Source organism: Acomys minous (genome assembly GCF_964271855.1).
Source record: "Acomys minous genome assembly, chromosome: 2".
NCBI lineage: Eukaryota > Metazoa > Chordata > Mammalia > Rodentia > Muridae > Acomys > Acomys minous.
The window spans coordinates 71,603,126-71,626,066 of NC_140484.1; the positions used below are offsets into that span (position 1 = coordinate 71,603,126).

General features: G+C 45.6%; 1 protein-coding gene and 1 long non-coding RNA gene across 3 annotated transcripts; one reads left to right on the plus strand and one right to left on the minus strand.

Moving 5' to 3' along the window:
- Nucleotides 1–140: 140 nt before the first annotated feature.
- On the minus strand, nucleotides 141–6,702 carry LOC311592434. Its single transcript, XR_014777409.1, has 3 exons — nucleotides 6,624–6,702; nucleotides 3,748–3,859; nucleotides 141–525 (listed from the first exon to the last, which is right to left on the minus strand). It is a non-coding gene; the product is annotated as an uncharacterized lncRNA (long non-coding RNA).
- On the plus strand, nucleotides 5,817–11,725 carry ZNF764 (zinc finger protein 764). 2 transcript variants are annotated; one of them, XM_084772796.1, is made up of 4 exons: nucleotides 5,817–6,855; nucleotides 7,440–7,662; nucleotides 7,806–7,925; nucleotides 8,423–11,725. In XM_084772796.1, exons 1-4 carry the CDS (start codon nucleotides 6,850–6,852, stop codon nucleotides 9,334–9,336), a joined length of 1,263 nt encoding a protein of 420 aa, XP_084628922.1. In that variant the 5' UTR covers nucleotides 5,817–6,849; the 3' UTR covers nucleotides 9,337–11,725. The 2 variants fall into 2 exon arrangements, with proteins under 2 accessions (XP_084628922.1, XP_084628923.1); XM_084772797.1 differs by having other exon boundaries at nucleotides 8,426–11,725.
- The last annotated feature ends 11,216 nt before the right edge of the window (nucleotides 11,726–22,941 follow it).

The window sequence follows — 22,941 nt, forward strand, 5'->3', positions numbered from 1 at the left end:
CACTTCTGTTTTTCTTGAACCATTCCTTGTACCACAATTTGTTTTAGAGTTCTTTAGAGGAACAGAACCAAGGAAGTGAAAATATATCAGAATTTTGTTGGCTTACTTTTTTAAAAATCTATTTTTATTTTTGTCTCTTATATCCCTCCCTTCTCCACCGCAATCCCTTCCAACACCCTAACACCAGGCAGGCAAGAAAGGAGGTTGGGGGAGAGAGGTTTTCCTTAACTGCTTCCTGCTGGTTAGGGTTGTCCGGTTTCTTGGGGCAAGTCCAATCCTTGTTTCAGGATCATCAACTTCTTCTCGTCAAACCGTATCAACAGCGACCAGGAGCAGCAGGTAGGAAGGCACCAGCAGCCTGCTTCTTTCTTGGAGCTCCCAGTCTCTCCTTGGGTCTGGCATTTATTCCCACTGGCAAAGACCATGCCCCTGCATGAGGCAGCTCCCAGCTGACAAAGATCACGTGTCCACTCAGGAGGTAGTTATGAGCTGTGGACAAACTGAAGCAGCCCCCATATCCAACACCTGGGATTAAAACAAAAACATGTTTATATAACATAAACGAGAGACCAAAACTTCCATAACATGTCCCCCTTTTTGTTTTGTTTGTTTGTTTGTTTTTGTTTTTTAGTCTTTTTCTGTTGTTTTCTTAAAAGGAGATTACTAATGAACCAAACACTTTTTGGATCGATAAGTTTCTTTTATAACCTGCTAACTCTCGGCCGCTCTTGTCTGGAATGGCTTTTTCTTTCTTTCTTTCTCTCTTTCTCTCTTCCTTCCTTCCTTCCTTCCTGTCTTTCTTTCTTCTTTTTGGTTTTTCGAGGCAAGTTCTCCCTGTGTTAGACTTGGCTGTCTTGGACTCACTTTGTAGACCAGGCTGGCCTCGAACTCACAATGAACCGCCTGCCTCTGCCTCCTGAGTGCTGGGATTAAAGGTATGTGTCACCACGCCCGGTGCGCTGTGGAAACTTAACACCAAAAGTGCAAGGAGCAAGGCAGGGCGGCAATGGTGGGAAACTCCGGCTCTTAGTTACCAGGTGTTTTCCCTTTACCAACCGGACTTTTTCTTTCCCAAGCTCTTCACCTTCTACCTGCAAACTCTCTAATTGCACAGCCAAGTCTGCAATCCTTTTGAAAATGAGAGAATTGAGCGACAGAATGTAAATTTATTAAGTGAGTGTCTTAGACGTTTTTCTATTGCTGTGATAAACACCATGAACAAGGAAACTTAAAAAAAAGACAGCATCTTATTTGGAGCTTACAGTTTCAGAGGGTTAAAGGTCATGATGGCAGATCAAGGGCATAGCACCAAGAACAACCGTGAACTCACATCTTCATTCACAAGCAGCAGGCAGAAAGAGAGAGACACTGGAACCTCAAAGTCACCCCCAGCGACTCGCCTCCTCCAACAAGGCCACACTTTCTAATTCTTCCCAAACAGTTCCAACAGCTGGGGGCCAAGTATTCAGTTGCATGAGTCTCTAGGGACCAGTCTCATCCAAACCATCAACAACAAAACAGTAACGGGCAAATCACACACACACCTGAGACACTGAGAACCCATTACTCAACCCTTGAAGCTGGGCTCAACAGCCCCAGTCATCCCAGAATAGCTGTCTCTCAGTGGGAGGTGACAACCAGTAGTCACTTCACCCACAAGCCAGGTGCCTCAGCAGCCCCATCTGGTGTGAATAACACAGATGTTTTAGCAGAAGTTTGGACACAATGATTCTACTGTCAGAGAAGTAGCAGCAGCAGAGCCTCATACTCATCTTCATCATCACTATCGGCGGCAGCAGCATCTGCAGCAGATGTGACAACAATGGGGCTATGGTGTGACTGATGGTCCCATAGCCTCATATATTTGAATTTCTGGTTCCCAGTTGATGGACTATTTAGGAAGGATTAGGAGACGTGGCCTTGCCGGAGAAGGCATGTCCCTAGGCTTTAAGGTTTCAAAAGCCTAAAACACGACCAGGTTTCCCATCCCTGGTCAGATATAAATCCTCAGCTACTGCTTCAAGGACATGCCAGCCTGCTGCCACACTCACACCAGGACGATAATGGGCTAACCCTCTGAAACTGTAAGCAAGTCCCTAACTAAAGGATTTCTTTTATTTTATTTTGACAGAGGGTTTCTCTGTGTAGCCTTGGCTGTCCTTGAATCACTCTGTAGACCAGGCTGGCCTCAAACTCACAGCTATCTGCCTGCCTCACCTGTTAGATTTTTAATACGCTTTAGTACACCTGGGGCTGGGCAGGTATTAACCCTCTAAGTGATCTTGTCTATTTCCCAGCCACAAACCCCATAAATACTCACCCATGTTCCACTTGGGCCGTTCCTGCTCCATCAGTCCTCAGAGTAAGCTGCTTTTGGCCACGTGCTCCTGATTCACGCTAACCCATGGCCACCTTCTCCTTCCTCTCTCTCTTGTCATCCTTCTGCAACCCCCCTCCCCCAAAGGCCCTCGGATCTAGGCTCCACTTACTGATTTCCTGCCCAGCCCAGGTGAAGGCACTTTATTTGCCAATCAGGCACAATTTGGGAGGCAAGGTTTACACCAAGTCATTTTGGATACGTGAGGATTTGCTGGTAAGGAACTTGGGGAGCCAGAAATGAACATTTGAATATATAGTAGCTCCAGATCAGCGCCAACCTCTGCAAGCAGGTGGACAGGAGGGAAAGTCTCTCCTGTTCATCATCCCTGTGCCTCTGAAGTGCTGGGACTAAAGGTGTGTGCCAGTAAGGCCACCTTTTCTTTAACCATTGGGGTGTGTGTGTGTATGTATGTATATATATTAGTAATCTATACATATGTAAGAAATACATATCACATATACCTACATAATATGTATATTACATTTTATATGTAAATATATATTCCTAAATATCCCTGCTCAGTCTGTATAATGTTACTTGTGTTTATGTTTTCAGGCTTCATTTATATTAGATAAACAATTGCTGTGCTCTTCTCTGGAAAAGACTATTTCTCCTCTCAGCATTCCGTGATTGCCTCTAGTTCTTTATCTAGAGTCGGCTCCTCATGAGCATCCCCGGCCTTCTATGTTAGCAGGTGTATTGGTGACATCCTTACGACAGCCATATTGGTGAGACTTCGTTGCAGCATTTTTGATCCCATTGTGAACCGCTAGATTCTGAACTGTAAACACCTGCCTTTAGCTGTGGTATGGCCCAGTCTTTGATCCTAGAGCTTCCTGCTTATTGTAAACAAGTACTTGTGGTGTGGCTCAGCCCTAGCACACACCTTTAAGGCAAGAGCTTTCTGTAAACAGGATTAAATAAAGTTAACCTTAGGTTAAGAGACGGAGTAAGAAACCAGATGGACAGGAAGTGAACATGGGGAAAAACAGAGAGTGAGAGGAAGTCCAGAGGATGGGCAGAGACATGCACAGGAAGCAGAAAGGAGGGACATTGAGTTGAAGGATATTTAAGATGGAATGGAGAAAGAGAAAAAGCTTTTCCCTCCTGGGATATGAACCGAGGAAGAAGGTCAGCTGGGTGCTGTCTCTGCCTATCTGAGCTGGCAGGTTTCCACGCCAGCGTCTGGCTCCTGAATCCTTATTGGTAAAATTGAACAATTGGGATTTTTTTTTAATAACAAGATATCATGAGTATAGCTTCTCTGCCATTTCTAGGTGACAGAATCTCACAGTAAACGTCCTGTTACTCTGGCTCTTACAATCTTTTTGCCCCTCACAACTTCCTCAATGTTCCTTGAAACTTACGTGCAGGACTGGGCTCCACGGCTCTGCATTTTGATTGGCTGTGGTTTTCTGTGGTGGTCTCCATCTTTTGCAAAGAGAAGTTTCCTTGATGAGGGATGAGGACCACACTGACCTGTGGGAATAAGGACAAACACTCAGAATGTAGTCAGGTGTTGTGCTGGCTTAGTAAAGTGACGTTGTAGGTTCTCCTCCAAGATCCATGACGTCACTAGCCCTGGGTAGTTGGCCGGGTTGTCAGTGCCAGGCATGGTTTCCCTGCGAAGGCATGTGTGCTACTGCCGCACCCTTAGGGTTATCGAGCCCTGGTGGTCATGGCTGTGGTTCACCGAAGTCACAGCTGGGTAGGAAGGGCTATTGGTTGCTTCCCTCCTTAGGGCGTTTGTGTGGTGCCTTCTGGTATCATGAAAGCTAGTGCTCAGGGAGGAAGCTTTCAGGTCAGATCCTGCTGGACTCTCTGAATCCTGTGTTTAAAATGCAAGGCACAGGTGTCTTCAGAAACAGGGACTTACCTTTCACTTCTAGAGGGCAATCAAGGGCAGCATCATTATGCTGTGTTTTGGGAGTATCTGCATCAACGCTGTTCAGCAACTCGAAGGAGGGCTCCTCATGCCTGGTGCTGGGGTTTTTGTTAGATGGTCTGTGACTTTTGGTGGGAGCACAGTTAGCCCACATGGGAAAGTTTCATTAAAAAAAAATATATATATATATTTACATTTATGATAGGTACTGTATTTTTAAGTTAATAGTATAATTTCCTATGACTTTTTCAGACAACCTTAGTGTTATTTTACCCTTTTTTTCTCTTTGCTCTGTGCTTATCTCACTCTTTCCTCCTTAATTAGAGCCCCAACTCACTTTTCCCATTCCCCACTTGTACTTTGACATTCCCCTCTCTTTTTCACCCCAATCCCTGCAATGATCCCTTTTTACTTTCTGGTTTATAAAGTTAATCCAGGCTACATCTCACTCCTGATGATTTCAAGCGAGGAACCTCAGATGAGAGAAAACATGAAGTGTGTCTTTCTGGGTCTTATTTGATTTTCCTAATCAGTGTCATCTTTTCTAATTCCACCATTTACCTGAAAATTTAGTTTTTCTTTACACAGTAAATTGGTGTTCCATGGTGTATATGTATCAGATTTCTATTATCCTTTTTTAAGTTGAAGAACTTTTGGATTGTTTTCACTTTTAGTGAACATGGCTGAGCAAGCCCTGGCATGGTGGTACATATTTTTAATCCCAGCATTAGCAAGGCAGAGTCACGGGGATCTCTGTGAATTTAAGGCCAGTCTGGTTTACATAGTGAGTTCCAGGCCATTCAGGATGCACAGACAAACCTTGTTTGGAAAAAAAAAACCAAAAGCAAGGACACATGCACACACACCACTCCCCCCCAAAAAAAATTGAAAGAAAGAATGTAAACTGGGCGGTGGTGGTGCACACCTTTAATTCCAGCGCTGTGAGTTCGAGGCCAGCCTGGTCTACAAAGTGAGTCCAGGACAGCCAAGGCTACACAGAGAAACCCTGTCTCGAAAAACCAAAAAAAGGAAAAAAGAAAAAAGAAAGAAAGAATGTAGCAGGGTAGTTGGTTTTCCTCCTGGCTCCACGCTCTCAGAGAATGATGACTCATGAGACTCAAAATATATTTACAAATATCTAGGCCATATATCTAGGCTCTTTGACTAGCTCATACCTGAAAATAACCCATTGATATTAATGTTTATTATTTATACTAACTCATTTATACTACTGCATTCTGCCAAATGGCTGGTTACCTCTGCTCAGGTACCTTCATCTGTCCTCCTCACATTTTCCTCAGCAAACTCCTGAACCTGGATCTATCCCAGAATCCTGTCTGCTTACCAGACTTCCCATCTTCTAGTCAACCCTTTCCTATAGGCCATAGAGTTTTCTATTGACAGGTGTTGCATCCATCCATACACACACACACACACACACACACACCAAAAAAAACAAAAACAAAAACAAAAACAAAAACAAACCCACTAGATATTCTTTCTTTTTTTAAAAAAGATTTATTTATTTATTATTATATATACAGTATTCTGCCTGCATATACACCTGTATGCCAGAAGAGGGCATCAGATCACATTATGGATGGTTGTGAACCACCATTTGGTTGCTGGGACTTGAACTCAGAACCTTTGGAAGAGCAGGGGGCGCTCTTAACCACTGAGCCATCTCTCTAGCCCTAGATATTCTCTTTACAAAAAAAAAAAAAAAAAAAAAAAAAAAAAAAAAAAAAAAAAGCAGGCACCATGGCTGAGCAAGTGTTTGTGGAATAGGATGTTGAGTCCTCGGGGCAGATGCCAAGGAGTGCTATAGCTGGGCCATGTGAGAGATGTATTTCTAGGCTTTTGGGCTGATTTCCAGGCTGACTGCACAGGTTTCCATCAGCAGTGAGTGTGGGTTCCCGTTTCCTGTGTCCTCTCCAACACGTTATTTTGTTGATTTTTGCCATTTCTACTGAGGTAAAATGAAATCTCAAAAGTTGTTTTGACTTGCATTTCTGTAACAAAAAGAACACTTTTTGAGGTATTTATAGCTATTTCTATGTCTTCTTTGACTTTGTGTGTTGAGTTCTCTGTATATTCTGGTTATTAGTGCTCTGTCAGAAGGATGTGCATCTGGAAAGGACCCTGGTGTCCGGCCCATCAGAGTAACAGCTGATCATCCAATAGAAACGTAAGAAGCCAGAAGGGCTTGGGGCGATGGACCTCCCATTCTGAAAGGCAGCACCTGACAGCCCAGAACACCACTCCCAGCAAAGCCATTGTCCTAATTGTGCTCCACATGCACTCGGGGTGCTCACTGCTAGCCGTGCCCAGAGCCGAAGCTTCCCCTGTCACGCAGACCTTGACGCAGTCAGCCCGAGACCTGAAATCACTCGACGCCATGGGATTCACATCTGCTCTGTCCTTCAGCTTCGTGCGGAGGGAACCAGCAGCCACCTCATCTTGATGCAACACGTTTCCACAGAGACAGGGTAGAAAGACGGGAAAGCACGGGTGCACAGAAGAGGAAAGAGCCCTGAAGTCTGGCTGCAGAGCAGGAATTCCAGCAAATTCGCGTTCGCTGTCAATGACAGTGAGTAGAGAGAGTGTTCCTTTCATAGCCGGGTGTTTCACTCTGAAATAGCCATGAGCCAGACTTAAAGCCTGAATGCACATAGCTGGAGGCCCGCTTAATCTTCTACCTTATTAACGGTCTTTCTACACAGGCTGGCTTATGGCTCCATAATACACGGACCAGAAGCGAAACAGTAAACACCTGTTCACAGGCCGGTGCCACCTAGCTGACCCTGACTGGGCTGTGGGTCTCCACAGTCTGTACTGTGCCCAAATGGAGGTGGTCCCCACAGGCAGGGAAGCCCCGCCCACGTGGGCCTGTCGTCCTGGGACTTGTTCTCAAGACTGGCACTTGTAGACTCTGTGGCCATTTTGGATGAGGGCTGGAAGACAATGACCTAGAAAGGCCTGTGACGTAACCCTCGGCAGGACCACCAAGGAACCCACTTTGCTAGGCCCCCCACTGCCGCCATTTTTACGCAGGCGTCCTCAGGTCTTGATTGTGTGCCTGCTTCTTTCTGTTTTCAATTTTTATTTGCATTCGAGTGCTCACAGAGTGGTTTCTGTTTCTTCTCGGCTCTGGTACCCAACTGCGGACACCAGAGGCTGGGCGTGCTGGGCTGGCCTGGGGCCGGGGTCCCCATGGCGCAGCTGACTGCCCCGGGAAGTCTCTCGGCACCGTCTGGGTTCAGTCAGCCCGGGGCTGTGAGCTTCGCGGACGTGGCCGTGTACTTCTCCCCGGAGGAGTGGAGGTGGCTGCAGCCGGCGCAGAGAGCCCTGTACCGGGAGGTGATGCGCGAGACCTACGGTCTCCTGGGCGCGTTCGGTGAGAGCCCTTCCTGCCGCCTGGGCTTGCACCGCGCGCGACGCCGCGGCTCCTGCGGTGGAGCCGAGAGCCCTGGGAAGGGGCGGTCGGGACCGGGTGTGTCAGCCTCCCCGCATGGTGCCCTTTGCTTTCTTTCCCTCCAGGAGGCGGAGGCGGAGGCGCCAAGCCAGCGCTGATCTCCTGGGTGGAGGAAGAAGGCGAACAGTGGGGACCCGGTGCCCAGGATCCAGAGGTGGCCATGTGGACCACAGAAGCCCACACAGGTGAAGGCCCGGGTACTCTGGCTTTGGGGGACTTGAGTGTGGCCGGCCCGTGGTGGTGTCTTCTAGTGACTCCACTTGCCTGCCTGGCAGTTTCTTCCCTGAACTGGGTTCCTGGTCAAGGCCATGGTTCCTGGCCCCTGGACTCCTAGAAAGGGGCTGTGATTGCTCCTGTCCCGTGCTCTCAGCTCATAGCCAGCGGGTCCTGGGCTACCCTGATGGCCGCCCAGCGTCCCCTCTCCTGCTCTGCTGAGGTCTCTGTGGTTCCCTGCTGGAGGCTCCTTGTCCTTGCTGCCCACCTCTGACAAGGGCTCAGCCCGCTAGGCTTGGGGTTGGGGACCACACAGATGTCTTTCTTTATGCTGCCTCCGGACATGTTGCAGCCTGCGTGATCAGATGCTGTGGCCTCTACCCCTCTGTGCCCTGCCTGTCACCGTGTGGGGCTGTGGGGAACAAAAAGCAGGACCAGTCAGGGTCTGAGCTCTTTCACGGTCTCCCAGCAGATTGCAGACACGAGGGGAAAAGGAAAGAGACCGAGGCAACCCAGAAGCCATTTTCTACAGTAGCTGTGCGGAAGGAGCCTCACTCCTCCTCCTTTGATGACCCCCCTTGTAACTTAAAGCAGCTGTTCAAGGACCCTCACCAGGAACACCCCACGGTCGGTGTCCACGCCACTGTCCTAAGGACAGATCAGCGTCACGGCTGCCACCTGTGTGGGAAGAGTTTTGCCTGGCGGGCCACACTGGTGGAGCACCTGTACACCCACACAGGTGAAAAGCCATTCCGTTGCGCCGACTGCAGCAAGCCCTTTGGCAGGGCCTCTTCTCTGAGCAAGCACAGGGCGTTACATCGAGGGGAACGACCTCATCACTGTCCTGAATGTGGCCGGGCCTTCACGCAGCGCTCTGCCCTCACCACACATCTCCGGGTGCACACTGGGGAGAGGCCCTACCGCTGTGCTGACTGTGGACGGTGCTTTAGCCAGAGCTCCGGGCTTCATGAGCATCAGCGTGCGGTGCACAGCGGCATGACTCCCTTTCCTTGCACACACTGTGGCAGGGCCTTTGCCCATGCCTCAGATCTTCGGCGCCATGTGCGCACTCACACTGGTGAAAAGCCTTACTCATGCCCTGACTGTGGACGTTGCTTCCGACAGAGCTCTGAAATGGCAGCCCACAGGCGGACCCACAGTGGCGAGCGTCCCTACCCCTGCCCTCAATGTGGCAGGCGCTTTAGCCAGAAGTCAGCTATGACAAAGCACCAGTGGATCCATCGCAAAGGAGTTAGAGGCCGCAGGGACAGAACAGCCAGTCAGTTGTCTATATCCATGGCCCCTGACCAAGGGGACCCAGATCCACCTGTGGACTTCCGGCACTACCCAGAGATATTCCAGGAGTGCGGGGGATGGTCCTAAAAGTGCCAGGGTAGAGGGTGAAGCATACACATTGTTTGAATCCCAGAGGCTTGAACCTATGGCATCCTCTGGAAGTCACAGAAATTCTAGCAAGGGCTGGTCCTGGGAACAGAGTCTTGTAGGTGGTTACCAGATGCATTTGCACACACCCTGGTCCCACTGCCCCGGGCTCTGAGTCTATGGAGGTCGGGTGGGAAACCCCGCTAGGACTCTGAGGAGAAGCAAGGACAGGTTCCTGGCTGAGAAGTACTCAGAGGCTCGAGGACGAAGAGAACCTTGTGTAGCTCGTTGCCTCTTTAATGCAGAGGCTGCAGTTGATGCTCTGTGTGCAGTGAGCCAGCTGCGCTGTCAGGGCTTGAGTTTCTGGTGAAGAGCCTGGGGTGGCAGTGCAGCCCGTGACCCCAGCACTTGGGAGGTAGAGACGGAAGGTCAGGAATCTGAGACCAGGTTGGGTTACCTGAGGCTCCACCTAAAGGCAGATAAATAAATAAGTGTAATAATTGAGGTTTAAAACTCGAAGTACTTCACACACAGACAAAAGTCCCGGGTTTTCAGCTTCTCTTGGGGAAACAAAAAAAATCCAAACCATTCAGCCAATCAAAGAAGGCAGAGCAGCTGTGCTCCCTTCTCAGTGCTGCATGTACTGGGTGTGGTGGCGCAGGCCTGTGATTCCAGCACTTGGCAGTGGAGGCCGGAGGATGTTCAGAAGTTCTAGGCTGCCCTCAGTGACACAGGCACAGACACACAAGAGAGGGGAGGGCGGAGATGGGGGGGGAGGGTGCTCAGCAGGAAATGTTGCAACTCCATGACTTGATTTCAGAGGTGGAAAGAGAGAAGCAGTTCTGGAAGGCTGTCCTGTGGTAGCATTAGGTTTCCTGAGTCATATGGGGCATTGCGTAATTGGGTGACAAGAGAGTGAAAAAGAAAGAAAACAAAACAAACAATAAGCCCGCAATACCTATTTCAGCCCTTCACTTTTATTTTCTTTTGTGGTCTTCAAAGCACTCTCTTGCCTATCAAATGGTAGGAAGTCAGTCAGGAAGAGACACATGGGGCCAGATATCAGCCCCTATACCAACTGTAAGTGAGCTGTGCCCACTCTGCCCTCACCACCCATCTCTATGTCCATCACTGAGCAGCCAGCCAGCCAGCAGCTCCTGGATTTGGAGGAGAAGGCCTTGAGACATTGTCCTGTCTGGGAACACCCTGGGCTGGGCCTCCCCTGTTTGAACTGGAAGAAATCTTAGCTGTTCTATCTCCTTGTGATGAGTGCAGATTGGAGGAGGCTAATGACCAGCCCAAGGTCACACTGCGAAGCTGTAGGGTTCACAGTCTGCTGCTGCCTTTTACAAATGTGTCTGTGTGTGTACATGTGCATTCACATGCTGTAGAGGCCAGTGGAAGGTGGCTGGAGCTACAGGCAATTGTGAGCTGCCTCCTGTGGGTGTTGAGAACCAAACTTGTTCATTGGAAAAACAGAAAGTGCTCACGACCTCTGACCCATCTATCTCCTCAACACTCACTTTTATTTTATTTATTTATTTATTTATTTATTTATTTTTGTTTTTCGAGACAGGGTTTCTCTATGTAGCCTTGGCTATCCTGGACTCACTTTGTAGACCAGGCTAGCCTTGAACTCACAGCAATCTGCTTGCCTCTGTCTTCCGAGTGCTGGGATTAAAGGCGTGCGCCACCACCGCCTGGCAATGCACACTTTTAAAGAGACATCTTGGTAACTATTGCCTGTAGGCATTTTTTTTTTGTCTTTGTTTTTATTCTTTTATTTCCACCTCCTTTGTAACCCCTTTCCTTCCCACCCTTCCACACTAGGCAGGCTAGAAAGACCGTTAGTGGGGAGAGGGGTGGTATGTGTCTCCTTAGCCGACTTCCTGCTGGTTAGCGTCATCAGGTTCCTGGGAGCAGGTCCAGTCTTCATAGTCAGGATGTCTTTAACTTGTTCCTTTCATCAAACTGCTGCAACAGCCACCAGGAGCAGCAGTGGGGGAAGCAACAGCTGCCTTCTCCCTCAGAGAATGCCATGTCCTTCTCTGGGCTCTGATATTTATACCCTCTTATAGTCCCTAGAATTAAACCATCCATGACTGGCAAAGATCACACTCTTCTTCTCAGATCCAGCATGAGGCAATTTTTCTGTTGCTGTGGACAAGCTGAAGTAGCCCGATATCCCACACCTGGGATTAAAACAAAAACATGGTTACATAATATAACTGAGGTTTTTTTTCGTTTTTTGTTTTTGTTTTTGTTTTGTTTTGTTTTTTGGTTTTTCGAGACAGAGTTTCTCTGTGTAGCCTTGGCTGTCCTGGACTCACTTTGTAGACCAGGCTGGCCTTGAACTCACAGAGATCCACCTGCCTCTGCCTCCTGAGTGCTGGGACTAAAGGCGTGCCCACTACATTTGCCCCTTTTAGTCCAAAAATTGGTGTTTCTCTAATATGAATGAGAATTGTTCTTGCTTTTTTAAAAGGAGAGAATCAATGAACCTATCACTTTTCAAAACTGGTCAAAGGTTTTTCTTTCTTTCTTTCTTTCTTTCTTTCTTTCTTTCTTTCTTTCTGTAACCTGGTAACTCTTGTCTGCAAAAGTTTGTACTTTTTGCTGCTGAGCCACAAGCTAAGGCCCCAAAGCTGCTTCCTAATGGTAGGAAAGTACCTCATATGTCTTTCTGGGACTGGCATTCACCAGTCCAGTGAACTATAAACCCTGAGAAGCCTAGGTATTCTTACTGAGAACCCAGTGCTGCCAGAAATGGCTCATTTGCTTCTCTGGTGGAAAGTACTGTATTTCTCAGAAACAGCACACTGGCCATTTTGAGCTCTGAGGCTTTTAGCTGTTTGGTCACAATTTCTTTTCACCTGACCAAATTTACTGCAATTGACACACCTAGCATTTTGATATCTGAGGCTTTTTGGTGGCTACTGGAAAGCTAATGTGGTGATCTCACAACCTGAGGCTGCTCTGCCAGTCTGCTCAACATTAACCCTTTCTCTTGGGACAGGCTGTTTCTCTTTAACCCTTTCACCCTATATAGCCTTCTGATCCTCCTGGCTTCCCAGCCCATCAAGGGTCTGGGGGAACTTGATGCCAAAAGTGCTTGGAGCAGGGCAGGGCAGCAATTTTGGGTAACTATGGCTCTCAGTTACCAGGTCTGAACCCTTTCGGTCTCCCTTTTCCAGCAGTGTTGTTCGCGTCTCAAGTGCTTCTATCTCTACCTACAAGCTCTCTAGTTATACAGCCAACTCTGCAATCCTCTCAAAAATGAAAAAATTGAGTGACCCCTCTGTAATGGAAGTTTGGTTTCTCTAAAAACTCAGCTAAATTATGCAAACATTTTTTTTGTTTTGTTTTAGTGTGGGCTTTAGTTTGTCTGCAGCTGATAACTGCTTTGTGCAAGGTATGATCTTTGCCAGCTGGTAACGGCCTGCCTCTTGCGGAGCGGAGAGGAGCACGGGTCATTACCAGCTGCAGTTTAGTTCTGAGGACTCTGAGGGATATAAATACAAGAGGAGAGAGAGAGAGAGAGAGAGAGAGAGAGAGAGAGAGAGAGAGAGAGAGAGACAGAAGTGGAGGGAGGGAGAGAGAGAGGGAGGGAGAGAGAGAGAGAGAGAGAGGGAGGGAGGGAGGGAGGTTTCAATAGGTCTTACAGCCAGGAGAAGTAAAGAGCTCTACACCCTGTCTCTCCACTAACCTTTTTTTTTTCTCTTCTCTTATCAAGTATTGATGTGTTGGAAGGGACTGAGATGGAGAAGGGACATAGAGGCAGTAAATGCCTCCAACTAAAATAGAGCTTAAAACCTAGCATCAATACCCTTCAGATTTCCCCATTTTATCCATTTTTTTTTTTTTGTTTCTCAGACCCCTCCATATCCACATGCAACTTTTCCAATTGTCCAGCCATTCTCCCAACCTTTACTGAAATGGAATACAGGAAGAAAAATGAGAAAAATGAAGCAAAAGCCGGGCGGTAGTGGCGCATGCCTTTAATCCCAGCACTCAGGAGGTAGAGGCATGTGGATCGCTGTGAGTTCGAGGCCAGCCTGGTCTACAAGGGGAGTCCGGGACAGCCAAGGCTACACAGAGAAACCCTGTCTGGAAAAAAGAAAAAGAAAAAGAAAAGAAAATGAAGCAAAAACAGAAAATCCCGCCCCACCCCCACCCCCGGGGAGCTGAGCAGCAGAGAACCCAGGGGCTTAGGCACAATAAACTTTTTGTTGACATCTTGACACAGTATAGTCATCTCTTTGTACACTGCTGTCTCCTTCACTGAATTAGAAAACAGATATTTCATTATTCCAAGCCTACATTTGGCACCACTCGTAGGTGTACTTTTTAATCTACTTTATTTGGGATTCTTACGCCTCTGCCTCCGTTCTCCACTGCCATCTCTCCTAAGGCCAGGTAGGAGACAAGAGGAGTTGGTGGGGAGAGGGGCGGCAGGTTTCTTTAGACTACTTTCTATTCCTTAGGGTTGTCAGGTTTTTGTTTTTGTTTTTGTTTTTGTTTTTGCAAGTACAATCCTCATAGTCAGGATTCTTTAACATCCTCTCATCAAACTGCCGCACAGCCTCCTTCCTCCCCAGACAGCCCCTCTCCGGGCTCTCAGAGTCTCCAGACTTAAACTGTCCATGGCTGGCAAAGGTCGCGCCCAGCTCAGATCCACCATGAGGCCAATAGTCTGGGCTGCGGACGGTCTGAAGCAGCCCCATATTCCACGACCGGGATTAAAACAAAATGTTTTATGTTTCTATAACATAGCTGAGTGTTTAAAGAAACAGAAACTTCCACTACAGTTGCCCTGTACTCCAAATCTCAAAACCTCCCTTTCCGTTAGCCTCCGGGTAACTGAGACGAAGGTGAGCGCGAAGCTTCGCTACCGCTGTCTTCACACATCACTGAGGAGCTCCTGCCGAGACGGCTGACCACACCGGTCAGTCAAGTCCTGGGGAGCCTGGCAGCAGGAGCACAAGTTCACTGCAATCTGGCTACTGTCCCCAAAGGAACAAAACCCATCAATCCCAGCCTGGAGAGACGGCTCAGTGGGTTAAGAGTACGCACTGCTCACCAAGAAGACCTGAGTTCAATTCCCAACAACACACCAGGTGACTCACACTGCTTAAACGCCTGTTCTAGGCTAGAGTCTCTGTGAGCACTTGCACTCAGATGCACATACTTAAATATTATTAAAAATAATAATAGCAAAAGAAAAAAACAAAGAAAGAGGAGGGGCTCGGGAAGTGAGTTGTCAGTTAAAGTACCTTCTACAGCCGAAAACCAAAGTCAACACCCAGCGCCCACACACACAAAAAAAGTGTGGCAGAGATAATTGCACGCCTGGAGCTCATTGCCACGCTTGGCCAGCCTAACTGGTGAGCTCCAGAGCAACGAGAGAGCCCGCCTCAGAGAAGGCAGACGAGGCTCCTGAGAGTGACACCTCAGGGTGTCTTCTGGCCTCCACATGCACACGTGCACACACCCACACCCAGGGCACACACATACTCACATGTGCTTCCACACATTATTATTACTATGGTTAGTGTATGTTCATGCACACGTGCACACACCGAGGGGCACACACATACTCACATATGCTTTCACACATTATTATTACTATGGTTACTGTATGTTCGTGCACACGTGTGTGTCAGGACAGTTGTGGGAGCTGGTTCTCCGCTGCAGGGTCTGTGTGACATCCAGGCCGTCAGGCTTGCATGGCAAGCATGCTTGCCCTCCGAGTCATCTTCACAGCCTAAACTTATCTTTATAATGCTTCTACTTTATTGTTATATGATATTCCACAAAACATCTGTTTTAATCATTGAAAACCAAACACAATCATTGTCATTTGTACTATACACATTCAAAACTGAAGCCTGGAGTGTATGATGTCGTATAAAAGTCATATTGACGTATTGATCATTTTGTGGGTGTGCTAAGGCTTGCACCCAGCAACCACATGAACTCTGAATTGTATTGCTGGATGCCCTTGGCCTGGACTTGTAGTTCTTTAATGGGAAATGACTCATCTAAAGGGCTGGGGAGAGCGCCGAATGGGTACCAGCAGTTTTCTTCCCAACTTCCATATGGTGGCTCACTACCATCCACAACTGCAATCTCAGTGTTCTCATCTGAGCACCAAGGGCACCAGGCTCACACTTGGTGCACATACATGAGCACTGAGGGCACCAGGCTCACACTTGGTGCACATACATGAGCACTGAGGGCACCAGGCTCACACTTGGTGCACATACATGAGCACTGAGGGCACCAGGCTCACACTTGGTGCACATACATGAGCACTGAGGGCACCAGGCTCACACTTGGTGCACATACATGAGCACTGAGGGCACCAGGCTCACACTTGGTGCACATACATGAGCACTGAGGGCACCAGGCTCACACTTGGTGCACATACATGAACACTGAGGGCACCAGGCTCACACTTGGTACACATACATGAACACTGAGGGCACCAGGCTCACACTTGATGCACATACATGAACACCGAGGGCACCAGGCACACACTTGGTGCACATACATGAACACTGAGGGCACCAGGCACACACTTGGTGCACATACATGAACACTGAGGGCACCCGGCTCACACTTGGTGCACATACATACAGCATTTTTTTCTTTTGCTTCTTCACTGCTTTGTGTAGTGGATGTAAACATGTTTTTGTTCTGATCCCAAGTGTGGGATGTGATACAGACTTGTGTGAGGGGGTGTGGTGTTTTCCCACTGAAAACAGACTTGTGAGAGAGCAGGTAATGTTTGTCCACTAGAAGAGGAACTGCTTCTTGCGGGGGCATGGTCTTTGCCAACTGGTAAACACCCTAGTATGGACTCTTTACCCCAAATATACATTTGAGCCCCAAACAAGAGGTAGGGCTTTTTTTCCTCCTTTTTTTTTCTTTTTGGTTTTGGCTGTCCAACACTCTGCTTTAAGATGCTCCTAGAGATGCTTTGAGGTTCTGGGTTCCGGTTGCTGCTCCGGGTTCCAGTCACCTTTGCTGAATTGCTGATTTACTGTTTAACTGGTCTATTGGAATCCTGCTGACTGCGCCAGTGAAATCGCTCCAAGGAACTGAGTTTAAAAAAAAAAAAAGATCTACTTCTTCTGGTCCTATCAACCTCTTTTCTCCCCTATCTAGAGTAGGTGGGCTGGAAGGGAGGTATAAGCATTAAACAACCCCAAATAAAGCAGGTTTGAAAAAGTTCAAAGCCTACAACTTGTTCGTTGGTTTTTTGTGGGTTCTTCTCCTGTCTCTTAACAATATCTTCTCTGGCTCAGCTCTCACCACCTGTCTTCTCCGCTCACGCTGCTAGTCCAATTCACTTTCTACTGTCTCTTATTTTCACTCTGCTCAATGTCTTTTCTTCTTCTCTCTAGCCCTGTGCTTTCTTCTTTCTTCCTGCACCAACTGTCTTCTCTGACCCTCATCTTCTGTCTCTTGGAAGTCCAAGCAAAGAAGAGAAAATTAACCTTTATGCAGTTGCAACAGACAATTCGAAACAGTAGCAATCCATTATGTGTCACCCATAAGGGGTGACACAGAAGACAAGAGCTGGACGCTCAACATATGAAGGAGTCTGCCAGCCCATGGAACTTTCCTGTTTTTTATAAAAAGGAGGAGGAGGAAGAGGAGGAGGAGGAGGAGGAGAAGTAGTTGGGGAAATGGAGACTGTTAAGATTTAAGACTTGTGATTAGAGTTATCTAACCAATGGGTTTGTTACAGCCTGGAATTCCTTTATCTTCTTTCTTGCCTAAGGCATGGCTTATGATATTAATTGATTTAAAAGACTTAAAAAAAAAACTATCCCCTTGCCAGAGCAGGATAAGAAAACATTCTCCTTCATGGTTCCTACATATAATAATGCTCAAACTGTAAAAACGATATCATTGAAAAGTTCTTCTACAAGGAATGTTAAATAATCAACTCTATGTCAATATTTTGTGCAACAACTGCTAGAAATAATTCGTAGGCAACTTCCTTAATCCATTATTTACCATTACGTGGATGAACTTTTGCTGGCTGATTCTGATACAGATACTTTCGAGAAAATGTTTGGTTGAAACAAAAGTAATTTTGACTTGTTGGGGTTTGCAGATTGCTTCTAAAAACAAAGAGAAGATTCTATCCACTATCTAGATTATAAAGTAAGTCAATAAAAAAATTCAACTACAGAAGGTAAAGATCAGAACAGATCAATTGTAAACTCTTCATGATTTTTAAAAATTAATGGGAGATATTAATTGGCTGTGACCCAGTATTTGATTAACTACTCAAAAGTTAAGTAATTTGTTTCAAACATTACAAGGAGATTCAAACTTAAACAGTCTAAGACAGCTAACAACGGAAGCAGAGAAAGAGTTAATTTCAGAAGATACTGCAAGATGCATATTGCATGGCATAGATCCCAAACTGGACTGTAATTTGTTTTTGTTTTTGTTTTGTTGTTGTTGTTGTTGTTGTTGTTGTTGTTGTTTTACCTCAACTCATTCTCCTACTGGGGTCATTATGAGAGGAAAGATAGTATTTCATAGTGACTCTTATCACATAAACAAATGTTACCAAATGGACTTTCTATGCCTGCCCCAGTTTTTGAATAGTGACATGGAGACCTTTATATTTATTATAACCTTTGGGCATTGTAGCTAGGCAGATACTCAGCTAGTCTAACCCAACAACACTGGCCTGGCCTACATCCCACCACTGGCCCATTTCCATTTATTTTTAGTCTTTTAGTCCCTGTTTCTTCTCCATGTCCCGCTGGAAACTCTTGTGCCTCAGGTTCCCACCTAAGACCCTCTGTTTGAGCCCCTAAGTCCTGCCTCTCTTCTCCTGCCCAGCTATTGGCTGTTAAGCTCTTTATTCAGCCAATCAGATGATGGAGAACAATGTTTACAAAACACTGAGGCAGGAGATGCTTAATAATATCAAAGTCCTGTCTATAATCAGCTCTTTGCTGGGACAGAAATCTGTATTTGAATATACAAGAACACCTTTTTTTTTTTTTTTTTTTTTTTTTTTTTTTTTTTTGTTTTTTTTCAAGACAGGGTTTCTCTCTGTAGCCTTGGCTGCCCTGGACTCGCTTTGTAGACCAGGCTGGCCTGGAACTCACAGCGATCCACCTGCCTCTGCCTCTCGAGTGCTGGGATTAAAGGCATGCACCACCACTCCCAGCTACAAGACAATTTTTATACAGTGCACAAAATCATCACTCCAACATCTCCCTTCTTTAGTCCAATGAAAGGTTCTTCCTGTTACACTAATAAACTATATATAATAACAATTATGAAACCTATAAGAAAGTACTAGACTATCTGTCCTACCTTGGTGAGTCCAAAGTTCTGTGCTTAAATCACTTTATATCATAGTTTGCATTTATCAACCTATAAACATCTTTTAAGACCTTAAAACATTTTTCTTTAAATCCTAAAACACTTAAGCTTATTATGAGTCTATAACTATCTAGTCTACAACCCCATCAGAGACCCGAGAAGGATTAAATATTACCTGTGCAGACAGGAAGTACAGAGCAAGCAGCTTCCAGAACTAGAGACTGACAGAGGTGGCTGGCTACTTAGACAGTCACCTGCGTTTCCTCTGCAACACTGGGAATCATTGTAGGCTTGGGTTCTTCACAAACATACTTTATTTTGGGTTCTTAAATGCCCTTACATCCCTTCCACCCTCCCAACTGGAGGTAGGAGAGGAAGACAGTTGAAAGGAGAAAGGGGAACAGAGACCTTGTTACTTCTTCTGCCTAGGTAGGGTAATCTGGTTCTTTTCAGGCAATACCAATCTCAGTCATCAAGATACTCAACAGTTCAGGTAACCAGCGAATCAGCAAAGGCAGCAGGCAGCCCTCCGCCAGTCTCCTCCAAACCACCACCTGTTCTCCCTTTAGGCTCTCAGAGTCCTCAGAATTCAGCTTATTCCATCTGGCAAAGACCATGACCTTACACGGAGCAATTATCAGCTCTGGACAAACTAACCCCCCCTCACAACTGGGATAAAATAATGTTTACATAACATAACAGGGTTTTTAAAGAAACCAAAACTTCCATTACATGTCCCACTTTTTGTTTAAAAAATTGCTTTTTCTCTAATAGTAATAAAGTACATGCAATAAGAATAGTTATGATATTATCAGGTAAGAATTACATTTACCGTGTCCAGTCCATTTGTATCTGGCAATCTTGGAGAAAGTATTCCACTAACTATTCTATCCTGGTGAGTCCAAAGTTCTGTACATAAATTACTTTTTTATCATATCTTGTATCTATCAACCTAAAAACATCTATTTAGACCTTAAACCATCTTTTTGGACATAAAACATTGTCTTAAGCTTAATTGTAGTAAGATTATGGCTATCTGGTCTTCAATCCCATCAGAGACTTAAGAAGGAAATAATATTCCCTAAATATCTACGAAGCATAGAGAAAACAGCTTCCAGGACTATAGAAATGGCAGAGGCAGCTGACTGTCTGGACAGTCACCATAGGCTTCTCTGTGTCATTGGGGCATCCAGTCTTTACCAGCCCAGATTATCTGATAGACTTTTCCGTGAAGCAGGAATTTTGAAGGACTGGCCTACCTACTCTCTGCAAAGCTGGACAGTCAACTTCTCAGTGTTCTGCTTGTCAGCAGTGTGGATAGCCTGCTGTCAGCAGCTGATAATAAGGACAGTTTTGTGTCCAGGGGTTATCTTGCCATAGTTGTTTCTTTGATGCCCGCCATCTTCTTTGAAGTAGATTAGAGAAGCTTCCAGGAGCAGATGTGTCTCTCTGCCAGAAAAGCCTTTTATTATTAAAGCATCTTTAAATGCCGTTTTCTGTAGATCTCTGAAGAGTTTGGAGACCATCTATCTACCATTATACAGTGCATAGTCATATCTATCTGGCTCAGCATATCCAAATAGACATTACTTGTTTCTAATTATGTACTATCTGCTTAACCTTGAAAACATATACAAGAGATGAAATAAAGCTCATTTCTGTAACTATACTAGTACCTAACAAGATTATAAGTGAGATTATTTATAGGTGATTAACCACTAACTTGCATCTCCAATCACCCTAAGCAGTTTGCAATAGTTAGCTTTCCTAAGACTAGAACTTTACATCACATTTTCAAATAAGTTGCATATGTACAATACATTAAGCAGAAACTGAACAAAGTAATCTTAAATTCCTATCAATATAGAATAAAGGTATATACATGAGGCAAGAGATGAACAAAATAATCTCAAATTTCTATCAGCAACAATAATCCATACCAATGAAAAATTATTTGAGACTAGTAAATTTAATAACCCACCTTTCATTCTACTGCCCTATATCTCTCCTTTTCTTTTATCATTCCTCTTTCCCCTCCTTTCCCCTAACACTAGATAAGAGAGAAAATTAAAAGGGAAAAGAGGATGGGGGATGAAAGAGACCCCTGATCCCAAACTTTACTTTGTTTCCTCCCCCACTATTACTTATAACCAATCCCACTAGATGATAACAAATATCCATAACCCACAAAATGACCAAAACACCTCCCCCCACCTATTAGGTGTAAGCTTTGATCTTTTTGGGTTTTTTTGTTTTTTCAAGACAGGGTTTCCCTTGTAGTCCTGGCTGTCCTAGCCTTGCCTTGTAGACCAGGCTGGCCTTGAACTCACAATGATCCACCTGCTTCTACCTCCCAAGTGCTGGGACTAAAGCTGTGTGCCACCACACCTGGTTTATGCTTTGATATTTTACAAAACTACTTTATTTGGGGTTCTTTAATGCTTATATCTCCATTCCAACCCAACTACACTAGATAGAGAGAAAAGGTTAATGGGGGCTGGAGAAGCAGACTGTTCCTTGGAGCAATCCTACTATTTATTGTCAGGATTCCAGCAGACCCATTAAATAGCATACCAGCAATTCAGCAAAAGTGACTGCAGCTGCAATAGCCAGAACCTTGAAGTATTTTCTGCAGCATTTCTCTCTAGGAGCATTGCAAAGTGGAGCAATGAACAGCCAACTGATAGGAAGTGATGCAAAACCCAACAAGCCAAGCCTCTGGTTTTGAGCTCATGTATACCTCTTCTCAGAGTCTGTACTAGGATGTTTATCAACTGGTAAAGACTATGCCCCTGCAAAAGGCAGTTCCTCTTCTACTGCACAACCACCATGTGTCCTCTCACAAGCCTGTTTGTTTCGCACCCCACACTTGTGATCAAAACAAAAACATGTTTACATCCACTACAATTAGGAACAGGGGTGTCATGTTCTTAAAATTGTCTCTTGCTGTCTAGTGGTAAAAATAGCATTTGGATACCCTTAGAAAATTAGAATATTGGCCAAGTACTGGAAGAGCTAGCTATATCTTTTTATGTCCAGTCTCTGTGCTTTCTGTTCAGTCTTAGTGGGATTGGTCATTTGGGCCCTTTTGACCTGAATGCAGATTCTTGAGGAAACAGTAACCAAGGCAGACTGTGAGGCTGGATCACCTGGGCTACTTTCTGTGTCTTCATTGTTATCTGGTCTATTGCTCTGAAAATAAACAAATTTTTGGAGGTAATATATAGATATATTATAGAGGGTGCACACAAATCAGCTAAAGATAATTTTCTGCCCTATGTTTGAGCAGGTAAAATGCATCTATCAACTTTATAAGTCTGTTTGGACTACAACATAAATATCATTCATGCTAGATGAAAGAATAGAATATTATGAGGACCAGGTAGCCAATAAGATTCCTTTGCTATGCAAAGATATTCATGTTAGATCTAATCTTGATAAGTTTTGTTGGTAACCATATTTTTTCACTCCATGTAGAGACATAAGCATAACCAAGTTCTGTAGGCATAAGGTTATTGTGTGGCTTAAATTCTGATTTTCTGTCTAAATGTGTAAACTCTGCTCCCCAGTTGTCCCCCTGTTATGTCAATAAAGCAGCTCAGCCAATCAATGAACAAGGAAGAGAATAGAGTTGGAACTTCCTGCCAGTTAGGGGGGGAGGAGTTAGGGATTGAGCCATAGTGAGAGGTCAAAGGGAGATCAGGAGGAAGGAGCTGGAGCCCAGGAAAGCTACAAAGTTCAAGTATCACTGGGATGTTTGCTGGGAGCAAGGCAAAATAGCATAGATGGTTAAGAATAGACTTAAACTGCTCATATTGTGTTGTGAAGCCTTGTATTATAAAGGAGTCTCAATTATTTGTGTGATAGCCAGGTTAAGAAATAAGCTAAGAGGGCCGGGCATGGTGGCGCACGCCTTTAATCCCTGCACTCGGGAGGCAGAGGCAGGCGGATCTCTGTGAGTTCGAGGCCAGCCTGGTCTACAAAGTGAGTCCAGGACAGCCAAGGCTACACAGAGAAACCCTGTCTCAAAAAAAGAAAAGAAAAAGAAAAAAAAAACCAAAAAAACAAAAAGAAAAAGAAAAAAAAAAGAAAGAAATAAGCTAAGTGCTGGGCGTGGTGGCCCACACCTTTAATCCCTGCACTTGGGAGGCAGAGGCAGACAGATCGCTGTGAGTTCAAGGCCAGCCTGGACTACAAAGTGAGTCCAGGACAGCCAAGGCTACACAGAGAAACCCTATCTCA